Consider the following 23,054-nt stretch of genomic DNA (forward strand, 5'->3'; position numbering starts at 1 on the left):
TTGTATACGTTTTTTTAAAATTCTAGTTTGATAATAATAATTACATTAATGCATAAATATTCGTAATCTACTAATCATATCGTTTTTGTTGCTTTGTGATACGAACTTAGAGCGTTTTTTTTTACATAATATGTATTTATAACTATCTTGTATCTATTGAATTTAAATAATGATTTATATATTATTTATGTGATAAAAATTTTAATAATAATTATAATAAAAATAATTTTTGACATCATTTATTTCCTATTTGATTAAATTCGTATAAATTTTATTTTTTGTTGTATATATGTGGTTTTTGAAAGCAATTATGATCGAAAAATTAATGAAAACAAATGTAATAAATTATTTAAAACAAACGGTAATTGTAATCACAACTACTCTTAGAGTAATTTAAAAAAGTGTTATTCAAATTCAGTTTATAGATGTTTTAAATAGATGGCGCCATATCTATAGAAAAAGTTACCGAATGTTACCTATCGACTTAAATTTGAAACTTATTCTTCATTTCACTGTGCTACAATACTCATCACAATCATAATTTAAAAATACCACTTATTCATAATATAATTATAACAAGCAATTCGAATTTAAAGTGATATTGATTACAATTGTAATCAGGTTACTAAATGATAAAAATGTAATCTAATTTGTAAATCAGGACCAGGGTAAAAACTGACGCGATTCCTAACAGAAAAGGTTTACTTCAGAATGGTCTTTTAAACTGGTTAATATAAGGTAAATAAAATCCGTTTACGTTTACGACACTTTCGAATCAAAATAGAGAAATCAGACAAAAACGTATTAGAATTTTATAGTGTAGATGGCGCCACAATGTAAATAATAAAAAAGATAAATTAGGTCCTGTCCGCCATGCAAGCTTAGTATTAAATAAGGTGAAATACAAATGTATGAATACAGTTTTTAATTCGATACATGAAATATATGAAATTTGATAATTCAATAAAAGATAGAATAAGTATTAGGACATGTACTAACATAAGAGTATAAGATAGAATATTCAAATATTAATTACTTGAGCTTTTCTCCACCTTTTCACAAAATCCAGTAAAATGAAAAATTCATCTAATAATGTTTCAGCACCAAAAATCATTAAATTTAAGTAATAGACACGTTACGGTGCCACAATTAGCCCCTCAAGCATAAAATATAATAAAAGTGGAGCGATATATACATTATGACAAACACGTTAAAATAATAAGTAAATAAACAATTAAGGAATCTCAAAGCAATAGTAATCTCAGTTTAACAAGTTACGCCATCTAGTGAGAACTATATAATATAAAACGAATAAACAACAGCTAGTAAATTTATTTACAATTATATGCTATCATTTGATTTGTGTACAAAATTGCAGCTTGAAAACCATCAGTCAGGTGTATGATTAATAAATGGTAAAGGTTTTTGGTTTCTAATACAATTCAAGCGATTGAATTTTGGAAGTACGTTTGTTTTTCGAAAAAACAGAATGCATTCACACAAAATACCACAAACATTTTCCAATTATTACTATTCAATAATACTCCAAATCGAGAAGGAATTTGAAATAAGAAAGCGTGATCCTATTATAATTACACTGTCTTAGAATATTCAAGATTTTGAGAAATTTAGGAAATGGAAAGAGTAATTTTATTTTTGTTGTTATAAATTCAGAATTGGACGAAGTTTTTAAACACTATGTAAATAATAAGTAACGTTGAGTCTTGTGATAACATTTCTTTTTGAACCAATTCTAAGTAAATGAGTATTATTTAGTTCTCGGTCTTTATATGGTAGGATTTAATTAAAGTTTGTTTGTGTATGTTTTACATTCCTACATGAGTGTTGGCTCGGTGGTCTAGGGGTATGATTCTCGCTTTGGGTGCGAGAGGTCCCGGGTTCAAATCCCGGCCGAGCCCTAGTTCCTTTTTATTAATTTTCAATTTCATAGAGATGTAATAAAATAAAAATGCTAGTACTTACATCAAATATGATTAAATTAATTTGAAATTATTGGATTTGCTTTGCTCATTAATAAATCATAGTCAGGTGCTACTTACTAATCGCTATATATCAAAAAGATAGCTAAATTTAGTGACGAAAGGCATTTCTTTTTTTAATTTTACGTCAAATTTTGCCATAAATTATTATTTAAGAAAACTCTTAAAACTATTTGCATGCTTAAAGCTATTTGCAAAATATTAAAACTATTTGCATGCAACCTTAGAAATGTGGGGACTGCAGGTACATAATTACATGCAGTTATACACTTAAAAGCTGTTATGCATTTAAAATATACATGTAATTTGAATACAAATTGCTTTAGGAATGATTTAAGATGATGGCCTAAGAGTATGAACTATAATATTAAAAGAATGATTCAAATTAATATCTCTCCTAATTCTGTCTTGTGAAAACCGGGTACTCTTTGCGTGCAAAAAATAGTATAGTATTTTAACTACTCTTTATATATATATACATTTTAGAAAGAAAAGAAAAGCTTAGAACGCTATTATCAAAATTTGTTTAGGGATATGTCATTACCAGAATTAAAAATTGTAAGTATATAAAAAACTTTAAACAATTTCTAAATTAAATGCAAGGTAAGCTAATGTGGCTCGGTGGTCTAGGGGTATGATTCTCGCTTAGGGTGCGAGAGGTCCCGGGTTCAAATCCCGGCCGAGCCCATAGACGTAAATTTTTAACTAAAGATAAAAGTACTTCACGTGACTTATATAAAAAATAATTTCAAATCTGTGTGGCTCGGTGGTCTAGGGGTATGATTCTCGCTTAGGGTGCGAGAGGTCCCGGGTTCAAATCCCGGCCGAGCCCGTTACGTAAATTTTTTTTTTTTTTACACTGACCAATTAAAAATAACACATTTAATAAAATTTATTCTTCAATAAAAAGAAGTATAATATTAAGAATTGAAATTTCAATAAAATGAATAATAATGTCCCGGAATCTTACAATTTATAACCGTGTAGATGTAATTAGAAGCGGCAGGTCAGAATGCTAAAAATTTAATCTTGCATAAAAATAAACAAATAAATGGAGTAAAGATTCCTGGGGTGGTCGACTTCGTGCTTATTTAAATTAAACTAACACCTCTAATGGTAACATTTTTTTTTGCAATATAAAATTTTTTCCGAAAATAGTAATTTAATAGCAATGATTAAATTCCAGTAAATAATTGATTAAGGACTGTTAATATGTTTTAAGCGCAGAGAAGGTAAGCATAGCTTACGTTAGTGCTCTAAAGCGATTTTTTTAATAGAAGACATTCATTTCATTTAATAAATAAAATGAAAGATAATATACTGGTTTTTGGGCATTTATTGCGTTATTTCCGCAACATGGTGCTTTTGAAGCTCGTACCAAATTACAAAAACTGAAAAATCGTTCGACGGTTGGCTTTTCCAACTATTCAGTCAATAATTTTCACGTGTCATTATTCTACAATTAATGACAATTCTTTTATCAATATTTCAAATAATTCTATCAGAGAAACAAACTACAATAAAACGAGATTAAATCTTAAAGAATAATAAAACACAATTCAATCAATTTTAGAAATAAAGAAAATATTCTTAATGGTTGATCGTTCTGCTGAAGATGCGCCTATCAAAATCTCAGTTTCTAAATGTATATTTCATGTGAATTTTTGCTTTGATGAAAAAGTTACAGTAAAAAATACTGCCCATTCAGTGTTGAAACAATATTTAGTGTTAAAACTGATTTAGTATTAAAAAGAAAAGTTATTCTTCAAAACATTTTAATTCATTGTAAAATTGCTTGTTAATAACAGAAAAGAGAAGTATGGAATAATTTCACTTTTTTATCTGTTTTCGAACGGTATCGTTAGTATGTATGAACTTCAGAAAACCAGTCAGGGAACTGACCCAAGGTTTAGGAAAAACAAAAACAATATTGCTGTTGTTGTTCATTTACGTCGCACCAGAGCTGTACAATGGGCTATTGGCGACGGTCTGGGAAACATCCTTGAGGATGATCCGAAGACATGCCAACACAATTTTGATCCTCTGCAGAGGGGATGGCACCCCCGCTTCGGTAGCCCGACGACCTGCACGCGAAGTCGAGCACTTTACGATAGAACAGTTTAACGAGGACCCATACCGCACACCCTCGGTCCCTGGGAACGGTGATCAGCTGGGAATCGTGTCTTAACCATCAGTCACTGCGGGACCAAAAGCAATATAAAACATAATAAAGAAATCTTGGGTGAATACAGCTTGCTTCAAGCATTTATAAATAATCTATACAGTACTCAAACGATTAATGTCGACAATTTTTGGCTCGTGAGCCACGTGTTTGCTATTCGAAAGCGGCACGTGTTCGGATTGACGGAAGGGATAGTGGGGTTTTGAATTTATATTTTCTACTTCTGCTTCTGAAGAGACTATTTTTCGATAGTTGGCTTCATTGTCTCTCTATTTAAAAAAAATTGGCGAATTTAAAATAGTAATGTAAAAAAGCAGCATTCTGTGAACAATAAATTGATGAGGGTGAAATAATTCATTTGCTTCAATATAGAAATTGAATTATATTGTTGCTAACATTTTCACAACGTTATAATTTTTTCGTCGAATATATTACGATTTAACGATTTCGTACATAATTATTCTAGTCAATAAATAATGCTCCTTTTTATAAACAAATGTAAAAAAAAAAAAAAAAAAAAAAAAGAAAGAAAGAAAGAAAAAAGCAAATTCTCAGTTGAGATGAAAATATAATTTTTTACTATCCCAGAAGCTGCATAAATAAATAGATCCGAATAATTAAATATTTCTACTTTGGTAATCGGCAAATTTCGAAGATATTTTGAAATAGAATATTTTGAGAGTTGAGTCTCTCATGAAAATAACCCATATTTTGAATAAAATAAATAAATTAATTAACTAAATAAAATAAAAAGAGAATATTCAATATTCGTTATGTCCAAAACAGGTTAAAAATATACGCATTCTTGTTAATCTGTGGTATAATATATTTATATAAAAAACACTATAAGTTTAAAATCCAAACACTCTGAAACAAATTTGAAATTTGCATGTGGCAGCAAAAATTATAATTTTACGGCGATTAGTTTTTCTAAAAATCCAAAAATACGTTAAAATAAACTATAGTTTATTTAATTAATTCAAAAGTAATATGGAAATTAAACAAAAATATATGAATTTCTTATTTACAGAGATAAGTGGCTGTAAAAAAAATCCATATAGTACCCCAGCTAATAGTTTTCGCTAACGCAAACTAAACAGCAAAACGCAAATTAATAAATAAATTTAAAAAAGACAAATATGAATTTTGACGTAGAATAACTAAAAGTAATAATCGCACCAATAACACGTAGGTTGGCATATCTTTTTGTATAGTATAACTAACAAATCAATTAAAAAAAAAAAAATTGCGATATAGTGACAATCTGAGTTAATCCTTTAAACAGCTTTTTTATATGCTATATTATAATTTCTTTTTATCATATTAAATATTTAAAGATACAAAAAGTTTCAATATTAATCTTAATAAAATGTGATTTTGAGGAGTTTTAACATTAGGATTTAGTACCAACATGTTTTTTGGGAGACAAAGCACATTCAATTATTAATTTTTACAGATGTATAAATACACAAAAAAAATTTTCTTTAAATTTCGCTTTGTACTTAATTTTCATTCTAAAAATCCTGGAATTATTTTTTTAAATGCCATTTTATAAATGCTGTAATTTATTGCATACCAAGTACCTTCTTCTGATGTAATTTTTCTAATTTATTAACACAAGAATTAAAACAAAAAAATTTAAATTAGTAAAAATGTTTAACCATCTTAGATTAAATTGCTTTGAAAATTTGAATTGCAAAATCAATTATTTCTTTGCAATTATTAAAGTAAATGATAAAAAAAAAGATTTAAAACAATGGACAGTGGGGAGAACTGTTAAAAGATATGAATTTAAAAAAATAAAATTAATTTACTTGAACATTTTAAATTTTGGGAATATGAGCAATGCTTATTGTCTACATTGAATTTGAAATGTCAATCTGCTTATTTTTGTTGATAATGAGGGAGCATGGCTTGAATAGATTTGATTTATCATCCGAATTTCCGCTTTTGATTTCCGTTTTTGCAGAGGTTCAATCAGAAAATTATATTGATGAGAAAGCTGTCTCTCTCAATCCTACAGACAAATCTAAAATTATGTTTATTTTTTGAAATTGCAAAAACGTTTTCATTGGATGGTAGAGTATATGATCCCTAGATGGCGCTACTACAACTTTCAAGGTTTTTCTGTCATATTTTTATATTGGAAAGCTTAAAAAGCCTATTTTATTTCAGTTATTTTTAATTATTACTCAGAAGCTTTTCAACCAATTCATTTAGAAAATGGAAAGGCTCTGAATCCATTTGATTCATTTTTAGGGATTTAAAATATATTCAGATGTTAAAAATTTTATGTCTTTAATTAAAAAAAAATTTAATAAATAGAAAAATTACAACAAATGTTATTAAAAATTATCTTTTACATTTCAAATTGCTGTTTCTTCTTTATTTCATGTAAGTTAAAATAATTAAAAAATAAATAAAATTTAGAGAAACATTTAATGATGCTTGATTTCTTAATTTATTTTTAATCATTTTGTAATCTAAAAATTGACGGATAAAATCACAATAACATGATTAGAGGAGCCAAAAACAAAATTCATCTAACTAAACTTAAAAGAAAAAAAAATTAACGCTTAAGACTATAGGAAATCTCAGTGATGCTTTATCCAAGCTACTTCTTATTATAAAGTTTATTTCTCTTTTGATTAAATTATTATCTCTTATTATTAAAAATTAGAATTGAATCATTATTTTATGTAAGTAAAAATAATTAAAAAATAAATAAAATTACATTTCTAGAAAGGTTATAATGCGTGATTTTTTTATTTTATTTTTAATAATTTTTCCTGTCTTGTACAAATTGAAGGGCAAAATCAGGATAGCATAAGTTGAAGAGACAAGAATTTGAACAAAAAAGAACAATTTTTTTAAAAAAAATCATCGTGAACGTAGGAAGGTATCTCAATGCTTTATAAAAACAGATTCCTAAAGTCGTTTTTTATTAAACTATAATCTTCTTTTTACAATTTTACGACTTACTCTTTTTTCAGTTTCAGAAATTAAACAGGAATCGAATGTGAATGAAGATTTACTTTCATTCAAAATAGATTTTTTTTTTAAAAAAAAGATGCTAAAATAACAATTTGTTTTCGTTTTACTCTGTCTCTCTCCCCTATCTTTTTTTGAATTTAGCAGTTTTAATTCGACACATTTCATTGGAATAAAAAACATTTTTTTTTTGATATTTTTCACTCTGATTGTCAAAGTAAAAAAAAAAAAGACTTCACATTTACTCTATTTGATATCAAACCAGAAAATAAATAGATAATAATCAGCTAAAATTTATATAACTTCTACCTTGAAATAAAGATAATTATTTTTTAACTCGAAGAGATAAGCAGAAAAAAAAAACTTTTCAAAACAAGCACCGTACTTAACATATATTTAGAGACTCATTGTCAAAGACGAATTAAAAAAATATACACATTAAGAGGCTCGATTTAATATTTATGCGCGAAAAAAAAACTCAATCGAAAATTATCGAATCACTAGTAATGAAGGTGAGATGAAAATATCGAAATCAAATTAATCATTGGATGAATCTTAGAGGTGATTCAAATAACGACCTTTAAGTTTAAATATCACTTTGCGACCCAAATATGCATATTTTTTCGACTTCATTTGTGTCAAGGGGTTTCCATATCGGTACCCGTTTGCGTCATCTATAACAGACAAGGCACCAAAGAGGTTTTAAATTTACAAAAATTAAACAGAAAAAAAGAACAGGTTTTTGGGGATTTCTACGAGTTATTCCCCTTGAGTTATGCTCCTTCTAAGATTTTTTTTTCTTTACTTAGTTTCGTGAGGGCCACTACTAAAAGTCGCTAAGTTTTAAACGAAAACTTATTAAAAATTTTTTTAAAAAAAGCAGGAAAATTAAATATGTCGCTTTTAGGAACTTAGTCAAAATCCATAAAAATTCTACTACTAAAATTTTATTGAATTTTTAACATTTGTGCCAACAAGCAAAATTCCGAATTTATAAAGTTTTTCGGTTATTTTCTATTTTGCCAGCTCAATTAAATTCAGCTACTTTATTTATTTACGTATTATTCTTTAAATTTTTTATAAAAATAGCTGACATTTAAAAATAAATAAATTAAAAAATAAATAAATAAATAATAAATAAAATAAAAATAAAAAAAACAGTTGAATTTACATAAGAGACCTCAATCGCAAAACGGAAAAGTTTCAATCTTTCCAACAGCATTTAATTGAAACCAAATGTTTTCTGTTATGAACATAATAAGATTCAATATTCACATATGATGTACCTGAAACAGACAATTTTGGGTCTGTATTAGTTACATGGGCCATGAAACCAAGTTCGTCTACTCGTTAGAAGGATTACGACAACATCACGGTCATTGATGACAAAATAAAAAACGAATATGATAGCACCACTGTCATGCAAAAATATGCATAACATAAAACTAAAAGATTATCTTATTTAATCCCTTTTCTGAATAAATAAAAATCCTTAATAGAATCGATCGTTATTTTATAGCATAACCTTGAATTGAGTGCAGTATGAAATCTATTTATAGAGATTGCCTCTACATCTGCATAAGCATAGAATTGGAAAAACGTCATATGATTGACAGATGTTTTAAATTCATTAAAATTCGTTATTATTTCTCACATTTTCGTTTTTGCCAACTCCTTTGAATGCGTAAGACCAGTGGTCGGAAAGTCGAAAGTAGCACAGAAACTTTTGTCGCTACTTTTTTTTTCGTAGTTTCCCTTTTAGTTTTTTCGTAGTAATGGACCCTTCACAAAATAATTTATCTTTTAATCGGACCCTTCACAAATTTGTTCATCTTCATTATTGTTTTGTTAATCGAATAAACCATTCCCAGGAAGGGGGGGGGGAAGAAAGACAGATGTAAACGAACTAAATTTTGTCTTCCGCAGAAGCTTCTTCCTTTATTCGTCCGAAATGAATATCTGCGTTCAGCAGTATAGGCTAAATACCAAATATTTATATGTTGCATCGCTAATTCAGTAGCTGCGAGTGCTGATTATTATTTAAAATTTAATTTTTTTAATTATAATTTTACAGTGTTGAGCATAATCTTGTATGTCTTTACAATTTAAAAACTCCTTGAAAAAGTTTTTTAGTAATAACGGACCCTATTTGCACAAATTCACAATGGCGGACACTGGTTGAAAGAATGTGACTTAACGTTTATTTTATATTCACAAATTACGAGTAATTTTTTCACAATTTTACAAAAACGGACCTTTCACAAAATGTTTGGGCAGACCCCTTTTTAGTTTAGAAAAGAAACGCGGTTCTAATGTTTCGAATTTAATGGATGCAATGAAAATGACCCCGAGACTGCAGCTGAGCGTTGACAGAAACTGCGCAATTAAAATCACATATAACTAATATTAAAATCAGCCATTATGAAAAATAGATCATTTATCACTTTTGTCACACTTTCACACGCGAATGCACACCCGTGAAACATTGATGTTATTTTAAAGGAAATGGACGTATTTTCCATGTACTTTTATTTCTTAAAGGAAATAAAACAGCATTAAACAATTAAAAAAAGTGCCAATATTTGATAATTTCGCATTTCTGAAATAAATAAACAAATTTGAGAAAATTGCTTTGGAATAAAAAACTGGCTCATTTAAACATGTGATACATCTTCATTAAGATGACTTTAGTATGTTTATCGAATTTTAACTCGAATTAACATGATACTTACTTAAGTCATCTTAATGAAGATGTATCACATGAATAAATATTTCTTACTTATTCCGTAGTTTAAAGTGACCACATTTTTATTGAGACAAAGCGGGACAAATGGGATGAAATGAGAATTACAATTTAGTCAAACTTTCAACACGCACAATATATATATAAAAATACGAATAAATGTTTGCAGTAATATTTTCAACATCAACTGGAAGTAAGTCAGATGCTGTTTGAATAGTATAGGTATAGAATGTGCGCTGCACAACCTACTCCAAAACTTTTTTGCTTCAAATGTTCGTTAAGTTTCGTAAAAACGTTATTGATGCCTCTTCTAGCTTTTCCACCAAAATTTACGTTAGTGTTATCCGCACAATGGGCAATAATTTTATTGTTTAAATTTTTCTTTTTTTAAAATAGTACTTATTAAATCAAAAATTATTTGAAGTTTCATCAGGCAATGAAACAAAATCTAATATTCTAATTTTAATTCCTGTTTCTGGATCAAAAAATCTAACAATTGTGGGAAATAATTTTAAATCTTTGTGGTTGGAAGTATCAGAATATATGGATATAAATGCGCATTTTTCTAATTCTTTCTGCAATTCTGAAAACGAATATGGTGAAAAAAACATTACAAATAATTGCTTCGGTTTTTGTCCTTGCACATGCATATTTTTTGTCGTATAATGTTTTGATCACTTGCGACGTACAATCCATTGATCTGAAACTTTGATTGTGGTTTATGGTGCGGAAAGCAAATAGATCTTCCGCTAATGCTAGCTGTTTTTCCGTGTTGCTAAAGCTAGCACTGCGAAAAAACTGTTCCATTTTAGATGAGGAAGCGGTATTATTAAAAAATCTTTTGTGCCTCTTTGTCGCTAGATGTTTAGTAATATCGTTTTTTCCACCATGTGAGACCGAAAATTCAGCATTGCGTTTATCACACCGTACCATATAGTTTATTTTGGTACTTTAAATAAATTTAAATTCTCTGCTTAGCTCTTCATTAAATTTGCATCCTCTTTTTTTATTCATCTTTTATTTTGTGGGTAAATACTAGAAATAAATAAAAAATTTACTACAAAGGCTAAAAAAGAGTATTAAATTTTACCTTATTGACCGTTACTTTGTGGCGACTATTGCTCAACCTTTGTCAATCAAATAATGAGTCAAACCGAACGTCAAATGGAAAACAACAAACCGCACTGTCTAACGGCAGTCCGCACTTATCTGAATTAAGCCGAGACGTAAAGACAATGATCGCACACCACCGAGTAAATCTAACTTGGTACATTGCCTAATTTACTTTACTCTACACGCATTTTATGTGTTTTTTATGTATTTTTTATTTCTTTATATTCACCATAATACTTAATAAATAATAAGAATATATTTTCACAGTACATTAAAAATAAGAAATGCAGATATTTTCTAAAAAGCGGGACATTTTTAAAAATCGGCGGGACGCGGGACAGTCCACCAAAAAGCGGGACTGTCCCGCCAAAATCGGGACGTGTGGTCACTTTACCCTAGTTGTAAATGTAAGCCAATTTCATATTCAAAACCATTTTAAACGTAAGTGTTAATTAAGTTCTCAAGCCAAAGTTCGTCTCTCTAAAGGTCTGGTTTCTTAGGACAAGCGCCTTATCTGAGCGTCAGCGGGACGTCAACCAGTGGCGTAGTGAGGGGTGGGCAAGGGGGGTCATCATGCCCCGGGCGCTACTCACAAAGGGGCGTCAAATGGTCCACAAAACAAAAAATTGCTGGATAATTTTTATTTTTATTATAATTGGTTGTTGACCTGTGTCCGACAGCACTTCCTTATGACATCAACGCTGTGTGGTTACAGAAATTATCTCCTTTCTTGATTTGTCTGATGAAACAATATGTAATAAAAAATAGTTGAAGTTTACAAAGCACAAACATTTTTTCCTTCAGAACAATATTTATTTTTATTTCCATAAACGCAATGCAGATTACGCTTGTTAAAACGATAACAATAGCACTCTAATGTACTTATATGTACAGTCTAATGAACTTATATGGACACTGAAAAAAGTAGCCGGAAAATAACAACTAAAGGATCGAAAGGAGACACACAACAAATACAGCGTTTTGCCGTTTCTAGGAAAAGACGCAAACGCCGTATTTGTTGTGTGCCTGAGAAATATCTGTATTAAAAAAATAAATGATTCCCTATTTGTTACCTTTCGGATACTTTTTTCCGTGACTGTAATTATCTTTGATACTTACGACAGGTAGTGGAAGTCTGCAACAAATTAGGGAAATACTCGAAATATTAACGTTTAAGTTATTTCGTGCATTCAAGGCATTCTTGGTAAGTAATAAAACAAATAATGAAGTCATGTTAAAAAACTAGCACTTCAATTTGGTACAAAAGTTGGAAACCTATTATCTTTACTTAAACTTGTAGCTCAGTTTGATTCGCTACTAGCAAATCATCTTTAACATGCCACAGAAACTCCAAAAACTGTCTCATATTTGTCAACACAGATCCAAAATGAATTCATTCATCTTCTGACATCTACAGTTCGAAATCAACTAATAAACGATATCTAAAGAAAGAAATATTATGGACTTTTGTATGATTCAACTCCTGATTTCTCTCATCGAGAACAAATGTCCCAAGTCGTTAGGTACGTAAATGTTGATTTTATGAATAAAAAAGTTTCCATCAAAAAATCTTTTTTTAGGGGGGGGGGGGGGTTATTGAAATACATGCTAAAGATGCAGCCTCGATCAAAAATACAATTATAGAAAAATTAAATTCCGTGGAAATTTCTTTAACAAACTGCAGACCACAGAAAACATATATCTGTTTTTCTCACGTTCAACGTTACGATGGGAATTATTAAAAAATGCTTTAACAGAAACTGTCAAACGTGAATCTGAAACACAATTGAGTGGCAGAATACAAGCGGTTAGCGTTATCATCAATGGGCTAGAGAATATAGTAGAACTATTAGAAAAATTAGCTGAGGACACTACCACTACAAGTGACATCAGAAGTGAAGCTACAATTCTGTTTCAAAATATACTAACTTTTAGTTTCATAACTTTAGTTCATTTCTAATATGAAATCTTAAGGAGGATTGATCGCGTGCAGCTCAGATTACAAGATCCTAGAATGAATTTTAGAGAAGGGTTCAATGATCTTGAATCATTAGCGATTGAACTACCCGAAATTCGAGACAAGCTCTGTGAAGAGGCAATAGAAAAAACGAAGTCTCTTTGTGAAAAATGGGATATTGATGCAACAATACGTGTAAGAAGACGCCGCAAAATGCTCGGAGAATTGGCTAGAGATGTTTTTTTTTTCCTCAGAAAGTGAAATTTCTCGCGTTATGAAAAGCGTTCTTGATCGCCTGCAACAAGAAATATGTACACGATTAAGTGACCTTAATTTCATATTTGGATTTCTACTAGACATTGAAAATTTATTAAACGAGGATAATGTTGATAACGACCTTGAAAAAAAATTGCAAAAATTTGGGCGAATTTTATAATACAAATTTCAATGGAATAGAACTTCTTATCGAAATATGTGACTGCAAAATGTTACTCCACAGTAGAAAAGAAATTGAACCTAAAACTCTATTAGAATTTCGTACTTTTATAATCTCGTATGGAGAAGATGTTTTTCCAAAGCTGAGAGTGGCACTTCAAGTACTCCTGACTATCTCAGTATCAACTGCTAGCTGCGAACGTTCATTCCGCAAATTAAAATTAATTTTGACATATCTACGATCAACGATGGGACAAGATCGTCTAAGTGACCTAACATTAATTGTGGAAAGAAACAAATTTGTAATGATCAACTTTGATGATATTGTTGATAAATTTGCTTCATCAAAAGCGGGAAATTTATACATAGTAATTAGTTTTATTAATGTATTATAATCATATTATTAAATATATGTATCTCCTTAGAGATAATAAATATTTACTTTTTTATTGTTTTAAAACTGCGTGCTTTTAAAATATTTCTTTATAAATATGTAAAATAAACGATAGGTATCTTTTGAACTAATTCTAGATGATCATATACAATTCAGAATCTAGTCTTGTTTTCTCAACTGCATTTTTTGTCTCAAATTTAAAGTCTAGCTTGAACCTATGACTTCATTTACTTTACATTATTTATTTAATAATTTGGGAGCATATTTTACGTATAATACTATATGGTTTTCGAATGGGGGCGCTAAAAAGGTATTGTGCCCCGGGCGCGAGTTAAGCTCGCTACGCCACTGACGTCAACGTCCCGTTGACGCCAACAAAATACTGGTTTGTTAGCTCAAGGCCTGGTTTCTTAGAACTAGCGCTTTATCTGGGCGTCAGCGGAAAATTGACGTAGAGCGGACGCCATAAAAATGCTTTTTCGTTAGCTCAGCGTGAGCAGTCGGTCCAACGCAGACATTATCTCTCATTGCGCATGCGTTAATAACGTAAACAAATATTTATTTTGAATTTGTATTGATTTTGTTATTGTCTACCAGTGTTTTAGAGAACAAATAATGACTTTGTCCAAGAAAAAACACATTATAGCTGAGCTTAAGGAAGAGTGCTATGTTTAATGAAGAAGCTATGTTTAATGTCAAAATCAAAATCTTGGCTGATTTCAATGTGTTGTTGGATGTTGTCCGCCATTACTTCTGTGGTTAACGTCACGTTGTAATCCAACTGCAGTTGAGTTGGACGGCAATTGTAGTTCAAGATGAGCGTTCAATGACGTATACTATCAAACTCACAAATGTACCAATCAGAGGTTAGCGCTGATTTCCAGCAGACGGCGTCCTGTCCTAAGAAACCAAGCCTTAAAGTAGTGAAGAAGTTATTACAATTCCAAAGTAGTTTGTAGCCGTTACATTAAAAAAAGTACTTGTAGTTAACTACATTTGTAATAAAGTAGTTGTAGCAAACTACAAAAATGGACCACTAAAAGGAGCCTTGACAATTAATTAAAGTAAGTAATAGCCAATACACTGACTCCTTAACTTTCCTTGGCGAAAACTATTCTAACCTTACTAAAGATAAAGAACTAAACGATAACTAGTCCCTTAATTTTTGAATTCTTAATGGACGGATGGAAGCGTCCTATACGGATACGGGGTAGACGGTAGAACACTTCCGTTCCTTCCCACTGAATCTAGCTCAGTATTCGAACCCGCAAGTATTTCATAATATGATTGGCGCTTTCATGCACTGCGGACCGATGGTAGGTTGAAATATATTGTAGTTGAATGGATTAGGAAAATGTTGACTAGAACAACGTGTAAACCACGTGTTCTGCATAATTCGAGTCAAAAATTGATATGGTAAAGAAAAAAAATCTCACGTTGGAAAAGGGAAAATTAAGCACTTTTTAAAAACAACCATGAAAACAGCACCTTTAAGGGCTTTTAAAAAGCGAAAATCAAAAATAAGCACCTTTAGCACTTTTTAAAAATGCTATGCACCCGGTATGTATATATATATTAATTGAACATGTAATAATTTTTTATTCTAATATTATGGGAATATTCTCACATTTTGATGGGGGGGGGGGGGAGGTTCACAAATTATTTCCTTTTTCGCATTTTGTAAATAATCATCACAATAAAAAAATAATTAAAAATCGTTTGAGATTAGGTTGTTATAATTACAAAATCGTATAAAAAATATTAGATTAAAAACTATGGAGAAATCGATAGCAATAATTGCCAAAAATTCGATAGAATTATTTCCTTAAAATATAAATACTCACATGCACGATTCGAATTTTCCATATTGTTTGAAATATATTGGGGTATTTAAAATCCACGTGTAAATCAATATCAATAACTGCCGAAAATACAATCGAAACATTACATCGATTTACGATACTATCGTCGAAAGTTGAGAGCGTCAAAAAGTAAATATCTAAATACTTGATTCGAATATTACGTGTGTAAGTTTCTGTAGAAAAAAAAACTTAAATTTTTTATTTTTTAAAAGAAAAATATTTCTGGCAAGAACTCTATAATGTTCTGCGATTCTGCCACGGGGTATATATATAATAAGAAAATTAAATTAAAAAATATAAGTTGTCATGAAGAAAATAGAATATTTTATAGTCTGCACGGTCAAGTAAGAATTTTATACCAACTCGACATGAATTAAAATAGCCTTTACTCAAAATAATACAGATTTAATAAAGGGGAAAAAAACATGTTGATCTTCTAATTTCGAACTGAAGCTCTTAAAAAAATCGTAAATAAAAATTTTATAATTCGCACTGAATTTAAAATACAGATCAGAAATAATAGCAACTTATTTGCAAAACATTGAAAACAAAACTTACCTTTGATGTCTTATAACTTATTCCCAATCTTCTTCTCAATTTCATTTTTCAAAACGAAATTAACAAACTTATGATGAATCACTAAGCCTATCCAAATTTTAAATGCTTCGATTTCTATCTTTTCGAGTAATAGTGCATCATGGGAAATTTCAATAAAAATAAAAAGAGCAAACGATTCAAGGCATTACTTTGATTAATTTTTTTTAGTTACTTATGTTATAAATTAAGAAGGAATAAATCTTTGCTTTGTTTCATTTTTATTTTATTTTCGAATGAAAGGAAAGTTGAGCGGGAGGGGGGAAGACAAGCATGCTTTGCTTGGTTGCGGTTTTAAAAATTATGCGTTAATTTACTGCTACTTAATTCTTTCCTTTCGAATCAAGTTAGTGTTATTTTGCGTTTTTAGTTTTTGTGTGCGGGATAACAAGACGTGTTGCATAACACATTTCGAAAAAAAAAAAAAATTAAAATCAAATGAAACATTTCTGCAAAATGTATAATTTTTTTAAAATATTTTTTTACCAAAATAACATCGTATATAATCAATCATTATTATTGACTCACTGACAAATGTCTTTAAAACACATTGTTTAAGTTTAAAAACGAAATTTAAAATGTTATCTATTACATGTACTGAACTGCAAGTATATGCTCACGTAATGTGACGTGGTATGTGATATAGATGGTTAGTAAGTATGGTAAAAAATGCCTTATACGACTTTTTATATTGAATTATTGTTTAAAATGGCTATCATTTGCAAACCGCTCTTAATTTTTATCTTCACTAAGGTTCATAAATATTCAACTTTCAATTAAAAGATTATTTTTAGAGTTAATGGGAAATTATTCTTGGAATTAACAATCATCAAAAAAATTCGCAGATTAGGCACCATATAGCGGGCAAATTAAGATATTTAAAATGTCTCTTTTTGAGAAGATTAAATTATATAAATAAAAACTTTGAAACCGTGTCCATATAAAAATCCCCATGTGCTGCGTCCCCGTGAAAATGCATGGTTTTTCATGACACTAACTGCCAATGACACTAATTCAACGATTCCACAAATTGACGACAATTTTCTTGAAATTAATTCACGGCATTCTGTTCAGCGCCCAACACCTTCCACGGGGTAAACCCCTTTTTTAGTCTAGTTACAGATGAAATAAATGTATAGTTTGTCTAAAGTAAGAACTCTCCTAGCCATACGTCTGGACCCGTGGCGGTCACTATGGTAACGAGGTATAACTATTTCAAATAGGGATGTGGGGTTATTGTTTAGGACATGTTTTGACTCGGGTCGGAGAGAGAGAGAGAGGAAATCTGTTTTTTTTTTTTTTTGGTCTACTGTGTTAGCCCTAGAGAGAAAGGAAGCTACCCTCTCTGAAATGGGCTATTCTTGTTTCCATAGCAGCAGATGGCCTCAGACATTGCAGCGAGTGGAGTTCTTACCGTAGACGAACTAAATTGCGTCCATAATTAAAAATGACTATTTTTCCTTTTTAACATCGTCTGTCTTATCATCAAAATCGACTATTTTTTCTCAATAAAATCGAATTATGTTAAATATACATTAAAAGTGTTCCAGTTTTTAAAAGCGTGTCTCCTACAGGTTTCGGGTAAGGAAAAACTGAACAGACTAATCGAAATGATTTCTCCGCGCTCTAAACAAGCTGAGATTATTATTTATTTATTTTTTAAATAATTGATGATTCTGGCAATTCCATTTGTGTTTTTCAGGGAATCATCGAAGATCTGACCCAGAGCAGCACGGAGCGGACGGGTAGCATGACGATTGAGAAAGATGACGATCAGTTCTACTCTGACATTGAAGATTTGGCTGATGATGATCTGGAATGTAACGTTATTCAAGTAAGAATACTTTATGTAAGACTCAAGAATACTCAAGTAAGAATACTTCAGCAGTTCCCAAATGGTGTTCCGCAGAAGAGTTAAAGGGGTTCCATGAGTTAGTACTTTTTATAACCAGTGATGAGTTTTAAAACCTCCGATTATATTTAGATCCGACCTATAGTTCATAACTTTTTCTATCTTTATTGCCTTTGTGAAATTATTTCAAGCAAAATGTAATGAAATAGAAATGGCATTTTTTAAAAAAAATTTTATATTTATAATAAGAATATATTGAATAAATTATGAAAAGAAGAAACATTAATAAAAATTATGTATTTCATTAGTATTGCCTATCGCGCTTTCCAAATCATAATAAAATAACTTAATTCTTAAATAAAGAAATATGTTTCCATTTTCAACATTTTGAGCAGTTTTTTTTTAAACTTTCATTTCGAAATAATCATATCTAGACTTAGATCTAATACAAAGACTTTATTTAACTATCGAGCATAAAACCTAATTTAAGATTAGTAATGATAAGAAAATGAAAAACCTTCGTTCCTTTAATTTAATAAATAATATTTAAATATTTTAAAAATAGTCTCCTATAGGCTATAACGTTCACAATTACCTTAATAAAATTTTCTAAGTCGGGGTTTCACCGAAAGACGGTTGATTAATTAGGGTTCGTAGCAGAAAAGAAATTGGAAATCGCGTTGATCTAACTAACCAGATAAATCAAAGACTATTTTCATATAAGAAAAAAAACAGGAATTATATAGTTATGTGTATAATTTCTCTATAATTACAAAACCTTTAATCCTTTATCCAGCGTTTACTAAATATGTTTTGATGTGTTCTGTGTACGTGCAATAGTGAAAAAAAAATACTATTAATGTAAGTTAGCAAACAATATAATTATCTTTAGCACATTTCTGTTTGAAAAATAGCCTCTGTTTTTTTCCCTTCCAGAATATTTTAGGAATGGCACCAAAAGAATCAGAGACTCAGGGGAGTCAAGCCACACTGGTACCTGAAATGCCATCGCCAGACCTTCAAACGGATGTCGCCATATCTGAGGGTGCATCTGATCCTTATGCACCAACAGCATCGAAGCAGCCTCAAAAATGGAGCTCCAATCCCAACGTTTCTAAACCTAAGCGGGAAAAGAAGGATTCAGTTGATAATAAGGTACACGCATTTCTAAGGCCACCATATTCGGCAATGTTTCTTTTCTGAGTTTTCAAATATTGTTTTTGTACTTACTGCTGAGAGCTATCAAGTTGTCGTATGTTTCGTTCATATTTATAGGTACTCAGAGAAAAATTGGGTTCCATTACTAAGGGTGTATATATCTCATGAGAAAGGGTATTTGTAGCGGAATACAATAAGGTATAGCGCGCAAAATAGGAAAAGGAGTTTTGAAAATTTCAAGTTATGAAATCATGCTTAAAAACATACATGTCGAACATGAATAGGCTTACATTTTTCACCACTCTCCCGTCTAAACTATTGAGGCAATATTTTTTAGATTTCACCCAATTATAAAAAAACCCATCCCTGTGAGCAAGATTTTGTAATTTGAATGGAGGATTTGTTCTCATGGAAAGTCCAACTTCGGTAACCAGTTATCTTTGCAAATGGCAGTATATGGGTTTCTAGCATTTTGCTGTATGGTAGCCTCCATACACAGGGTGAGAAGCCTGAGTAAATTTACCTCCATAGCTAAACTTAGCTTCCATTTAACTCCATAGCCAAAGTGTTCTCGCATCATTAATGAGCTTTCCACTTATTTTGTAAATTGAAAAAGCTGTCCGCTTCTTCTGTTGCGTGTTTTAGGTCGTACAAGTAATCTACGTTATAAAAGAATCGAAGAGTAGCCCATGTTAAAAGCAATCCACTAAAAGAAGGGGGGGGGGACGAAAAAGAAAAGAATTTGTATGACCCAGACGTCTTTGCGTACTACTGGCATGGTATGAGAAAAGAGAATGCACTTTTTCCCTTCATCATATAACAAGGTAGAGGCTAAATAATGGTGTGGGAAGTCTCTGGTTGTGGTGGTTAACTTAATTTGACTTTTCTTTCAGGTCTCATGAAGGCTGCCGAGTTCCAAAAAAAAAAAATGCGGGAAACCCATTCACTGCCATTTGCAGAGATAACTAGAGACTCAATTTAAATTTTCGAACAGAACAATGTCTCAGTTGTAAGCTTTTTACAATGTAATTTTTACGTTGCGAATTTTTTTTAATAGCAGGATGCATGTTATGGAAAGTCTTGCCTTTTTCCTTGATATCAATCAGCAAGAAAACGCAATGGAATATCTTTAGTGGGATTGCATATGCCAAAGATGGGTAATTTGACACAATAGAATTCTTTGACAGAATTGAAGCTGCCATCATTGAAATCTGAGATTATATTGCAGCTTTTGCCCTTAAGGAATTGGTAAATCGTATATTTCAAGTTATATGTAACTATATCGGTTTTATCGGCTATTAATACTACTGACTTTATTTTAATCCTTTTTGCGCACAATTGATATGTCCAGGAAAGGAAATAAGTTAGTTACTACTAGTGAATATGTATTTGCATAAATACTTTTTTAACATATTTGTTTTGCTTTCATTGGTTTTACGTGTGTCTAGCTACTGCAAAACATCAAGTCTCAATCCAGTAGAACACACAGTATTTTGAGGCAAAAGAAAATCTAATTATAAGCAACATTCGATGCGATTTATATTTCTTTATTTATGAGCTCAAGGAATGACCTATGAGATGACCTAGCTTCGAATCCCTGGAATGGCTGGTCAATACGAATTTTAATCCCGGCTCGCACCGGCCACAGTACTGATGTAAAAATATTCTCCGAGGTAAACGGATTTTGGGCAAAAATCCCATTGCCGTTTCTTTTTTTTCTTCCTCTTCCTGCAACGCAAATGTACACGTAATTTATCCCAATGCTTGATCCAAAATTTCTCTTGTCTCCTGGGTTGGGTTCAAATTTGAATGGCTGCAGTATTGAACACTGATAGTCGTTAACACAGAAAGGGATGGTTGCTCAAACGCTGGTGACAAAATAAAACAAAATGCTTCTTTTTGAAAAGGCGGTGTACTACTTGTAAATTTTAAAATAATACGACGTTTGATTTATAGGATCAAGTGATATGGCCTCCAGAAGCTACCATGGTTACATTCGATCTTCCACTGCAACAAGACACAGTGACAACATCAATGGAACTGCCATTTGCCACAGAGGAAGATGATGGGGAAATACATAAGAACGCTACAAGATGCGCTGGAGCAGACACACCTTTTGACGTGGCCGACATCACGGAAGAAGCAGTCGATATTAGTTCTAGCTCTAAAGATGCTGGTTAGGTTTTATTACATAGTATAGCTATTTCTATGCAACATTTTTTTAATATAGTTTTACGTCGTTTGTTTATCACCGATTCGCACTGTAAATATGTGCTAGTATGCTTATGCTTTTACACAATATTTAATTAAAAAGATATGATTTATTTAATTAGTTTTTAATGGGATAATATCTGAGAGGAATAGTTAAAGGAATTCTTAGAGAAGGAGTTTCGGAAAAAACTGTTAATTTTTTTTGTCAGCCCTGCTATCACATAAAGCAGTGTTTACCAAACTTATGACTTTTGTGTACCCTTTCTAAATTTCTCGTAACGCTGTGTACCACCAATAAAAAAAATAATTTATTTTTTACTATAGAAAATTGCACAAAAGTTAAAAATCACAACTGGCTGTTGACACCACTAATTATTAACTGCTAATTCTGCAAAAAATAGCCAATAAAAAAATACGTAATCATAAATTTTCATGGCCAGCTTTGTTTTTAAATAATTTTTTTTAAACTTTCGTTTGTTGCAAGATATTTCGCATAAGAACGCGTACCCCCGCTAAACTGTTCCCGTACCCCTGGGGGTACGCGTACCACACTTTGGGAAACACTGACAAAAAGCAATGCTTTTTTGTAAATAACTGTTTTATAACAGTTGCGAATCTTCAACAGTTATGAATGACTGTATGGTCAGGCTTAGCCTATCTTTAACTAGCGCTCTCGGTACGAATTCCGAACATGGCGCAAAAAGTCAGTTTGAATATCCCGAAACGTGAATATCTTATTTAAATGTTAAAAAGTTAATCCAATGCTGCTGAATCGGGACTTATAAGAATTTGTTAAAATTGAGAATTAATAATTGATTTTGATGATTTCTATGTTGGTGGAAAAAAAATATTACCACCTTGGCGAGTTTTGGAAAAAGTTTAATTACTTTGCAAATACGAGTATTTAACTTACTTGTTTGTTCTGAATCCCAGATTATTCTTTACGGCTTACTTAATATTTAGTTTAAAAGTATAGGCACGTATACTTATACTATACTCTAGTGTTAGGCACGTATACTTTGACTTTTTTATTTCGCTTAGCAAAAGAACTTCGAAAAACTCCATTAGGAACTTAAATTCAGGTTAAAAATTACTCCAAATCGCGATTTTGAAAGAAAATGTTAAGATCTTTTTTTCTTAAATATTTAAACTATATTTGCCATTTTGTTTTTCACGTTTAATTCCTATTCTTTTTTTTCGTTCATTTTAGTTTTGTGTTTCCATTTCCTTTTTGTTTTCTTCCTTCAAGTTTGATAGTCTGGAGAATGTGTGTCTATTTTTAAGAGCTCAAAGCATATCGACTTTTTTTAACTTTGTTCATGTTTTTTAAAACAAATTATGTCTTTGTATCATCCAGTAAAACTATTTTAGAGGATTTTCATTATGCATCTATAACAATAAAATGAAGAGTTTGTCTATCTATGTGTCTCTCTTATAAATCCAAAACTGTCTCTTTTATAAATCTCTCTTCAGGGTCTTATAAGTCCTGAAATGGGACAGGGGGTGAAAAAGGTAATTTTAGGCCCTGATCCTGAACATCGTTCAAAAATTTGAATTAGGTC

At 30.7% G+C, this 23,054-nt stretch overlaps 2 protein-coding genes and 3 non-coding genes across 10 annotated transcripts in view; 4 read left to right on the forward strand and 1 right to left on the reverse strand.

Moving 5' to 3' along the window:
- Positions 1 to 16,351, reverse strand: part of LOC107445053 (uncharacterized) — an 88,988-nt gene extending 72,637 nt beyond the window's left edge. The window contains exon 1 of one of the 3 annotated variants that reach the window (XM_087157056.1): positions 16,236 to 16,351. In XM_087157056.1, coding sequence (XP_087013182.1) covers positions 16,236 to 16,280 — 45 coding nt within the window. In that variant the 5' untranslated portion in view covers positions 16,281 to 16,351. Of the gene's footprint in view, positions 1 to 999; positions 1,286 to 16,235 lie in introns of those variants that run through there. The other 2 variants (XM_043048738.3, XM_071177301.2) reach the window with 2 other exon arrangements.
- The window catches only part of LOC107442351 (protein Obscurin), a 281,510-nt gene that overhangs the window by 38,335 nt on the left and 220,121 nt on the right, over positions 1 to 23,054 (forward strand). For all 4 annotated transcript variants that reach the window (XM_087157050.1, XM_087157049.1, XM_087157051.1 and 1 more), the window contains 3 exons: positions 17,974 to 18,105; positions 19,060 to 19,278; positions 21,238 to 21,457. In XM_087157050.1, the coding sequence (XP_087013176.1) occupies positions 17,974 to 18,105; positions 19,060 to 19,278; positions 21,238 to 21,457 (571 nt within the window). The remainder of the gene's footprint in view (positions 1 to 17,973; positions 18,106 to 19,059; positions 19,279 to 21,237; positions 21,458 to 23,054) is intronic.
- Positions 1,848 to 1,919, forward strand: TRNAP-UGG (transfer RNA proline (anticodon UGG)). The gene has a single exon. It is a non-coding gene; the product is annotated as a tRNA-Pro (tRNA).
- TRNAP-AGG (transfer RNA proline (anticodon AGG)) lies at positions 2,616 to 2,687 on the forward strand. Its single transcript has one exon. It is a non-coding gene; the product is annotated as a tRNA-Pro (tRNA).
- Positions 2,761 to 2,832, forward strand: TRNAP-AGG (transfer RNA proline (anticodon AGG)). The gene has a single exon. It is a non-coding gene; the product is annotated as a tRNA-Pro (tRNA).

This window comes from Parasteatoda tepidariorum, chromosome 2, assembly GCF_982258835.1.
Source record: "Parasteatoda tepidariorum strain Cologne lab strain chromosome 2, Ptep-v5.0, whole genome shotgun sequence".
NCBI lineage: Eukaryota > Metazoa > Arthropoda > Arachnida > Araneae > Theridiidae > Parasteatoda > Parasteatoda tepidariorum.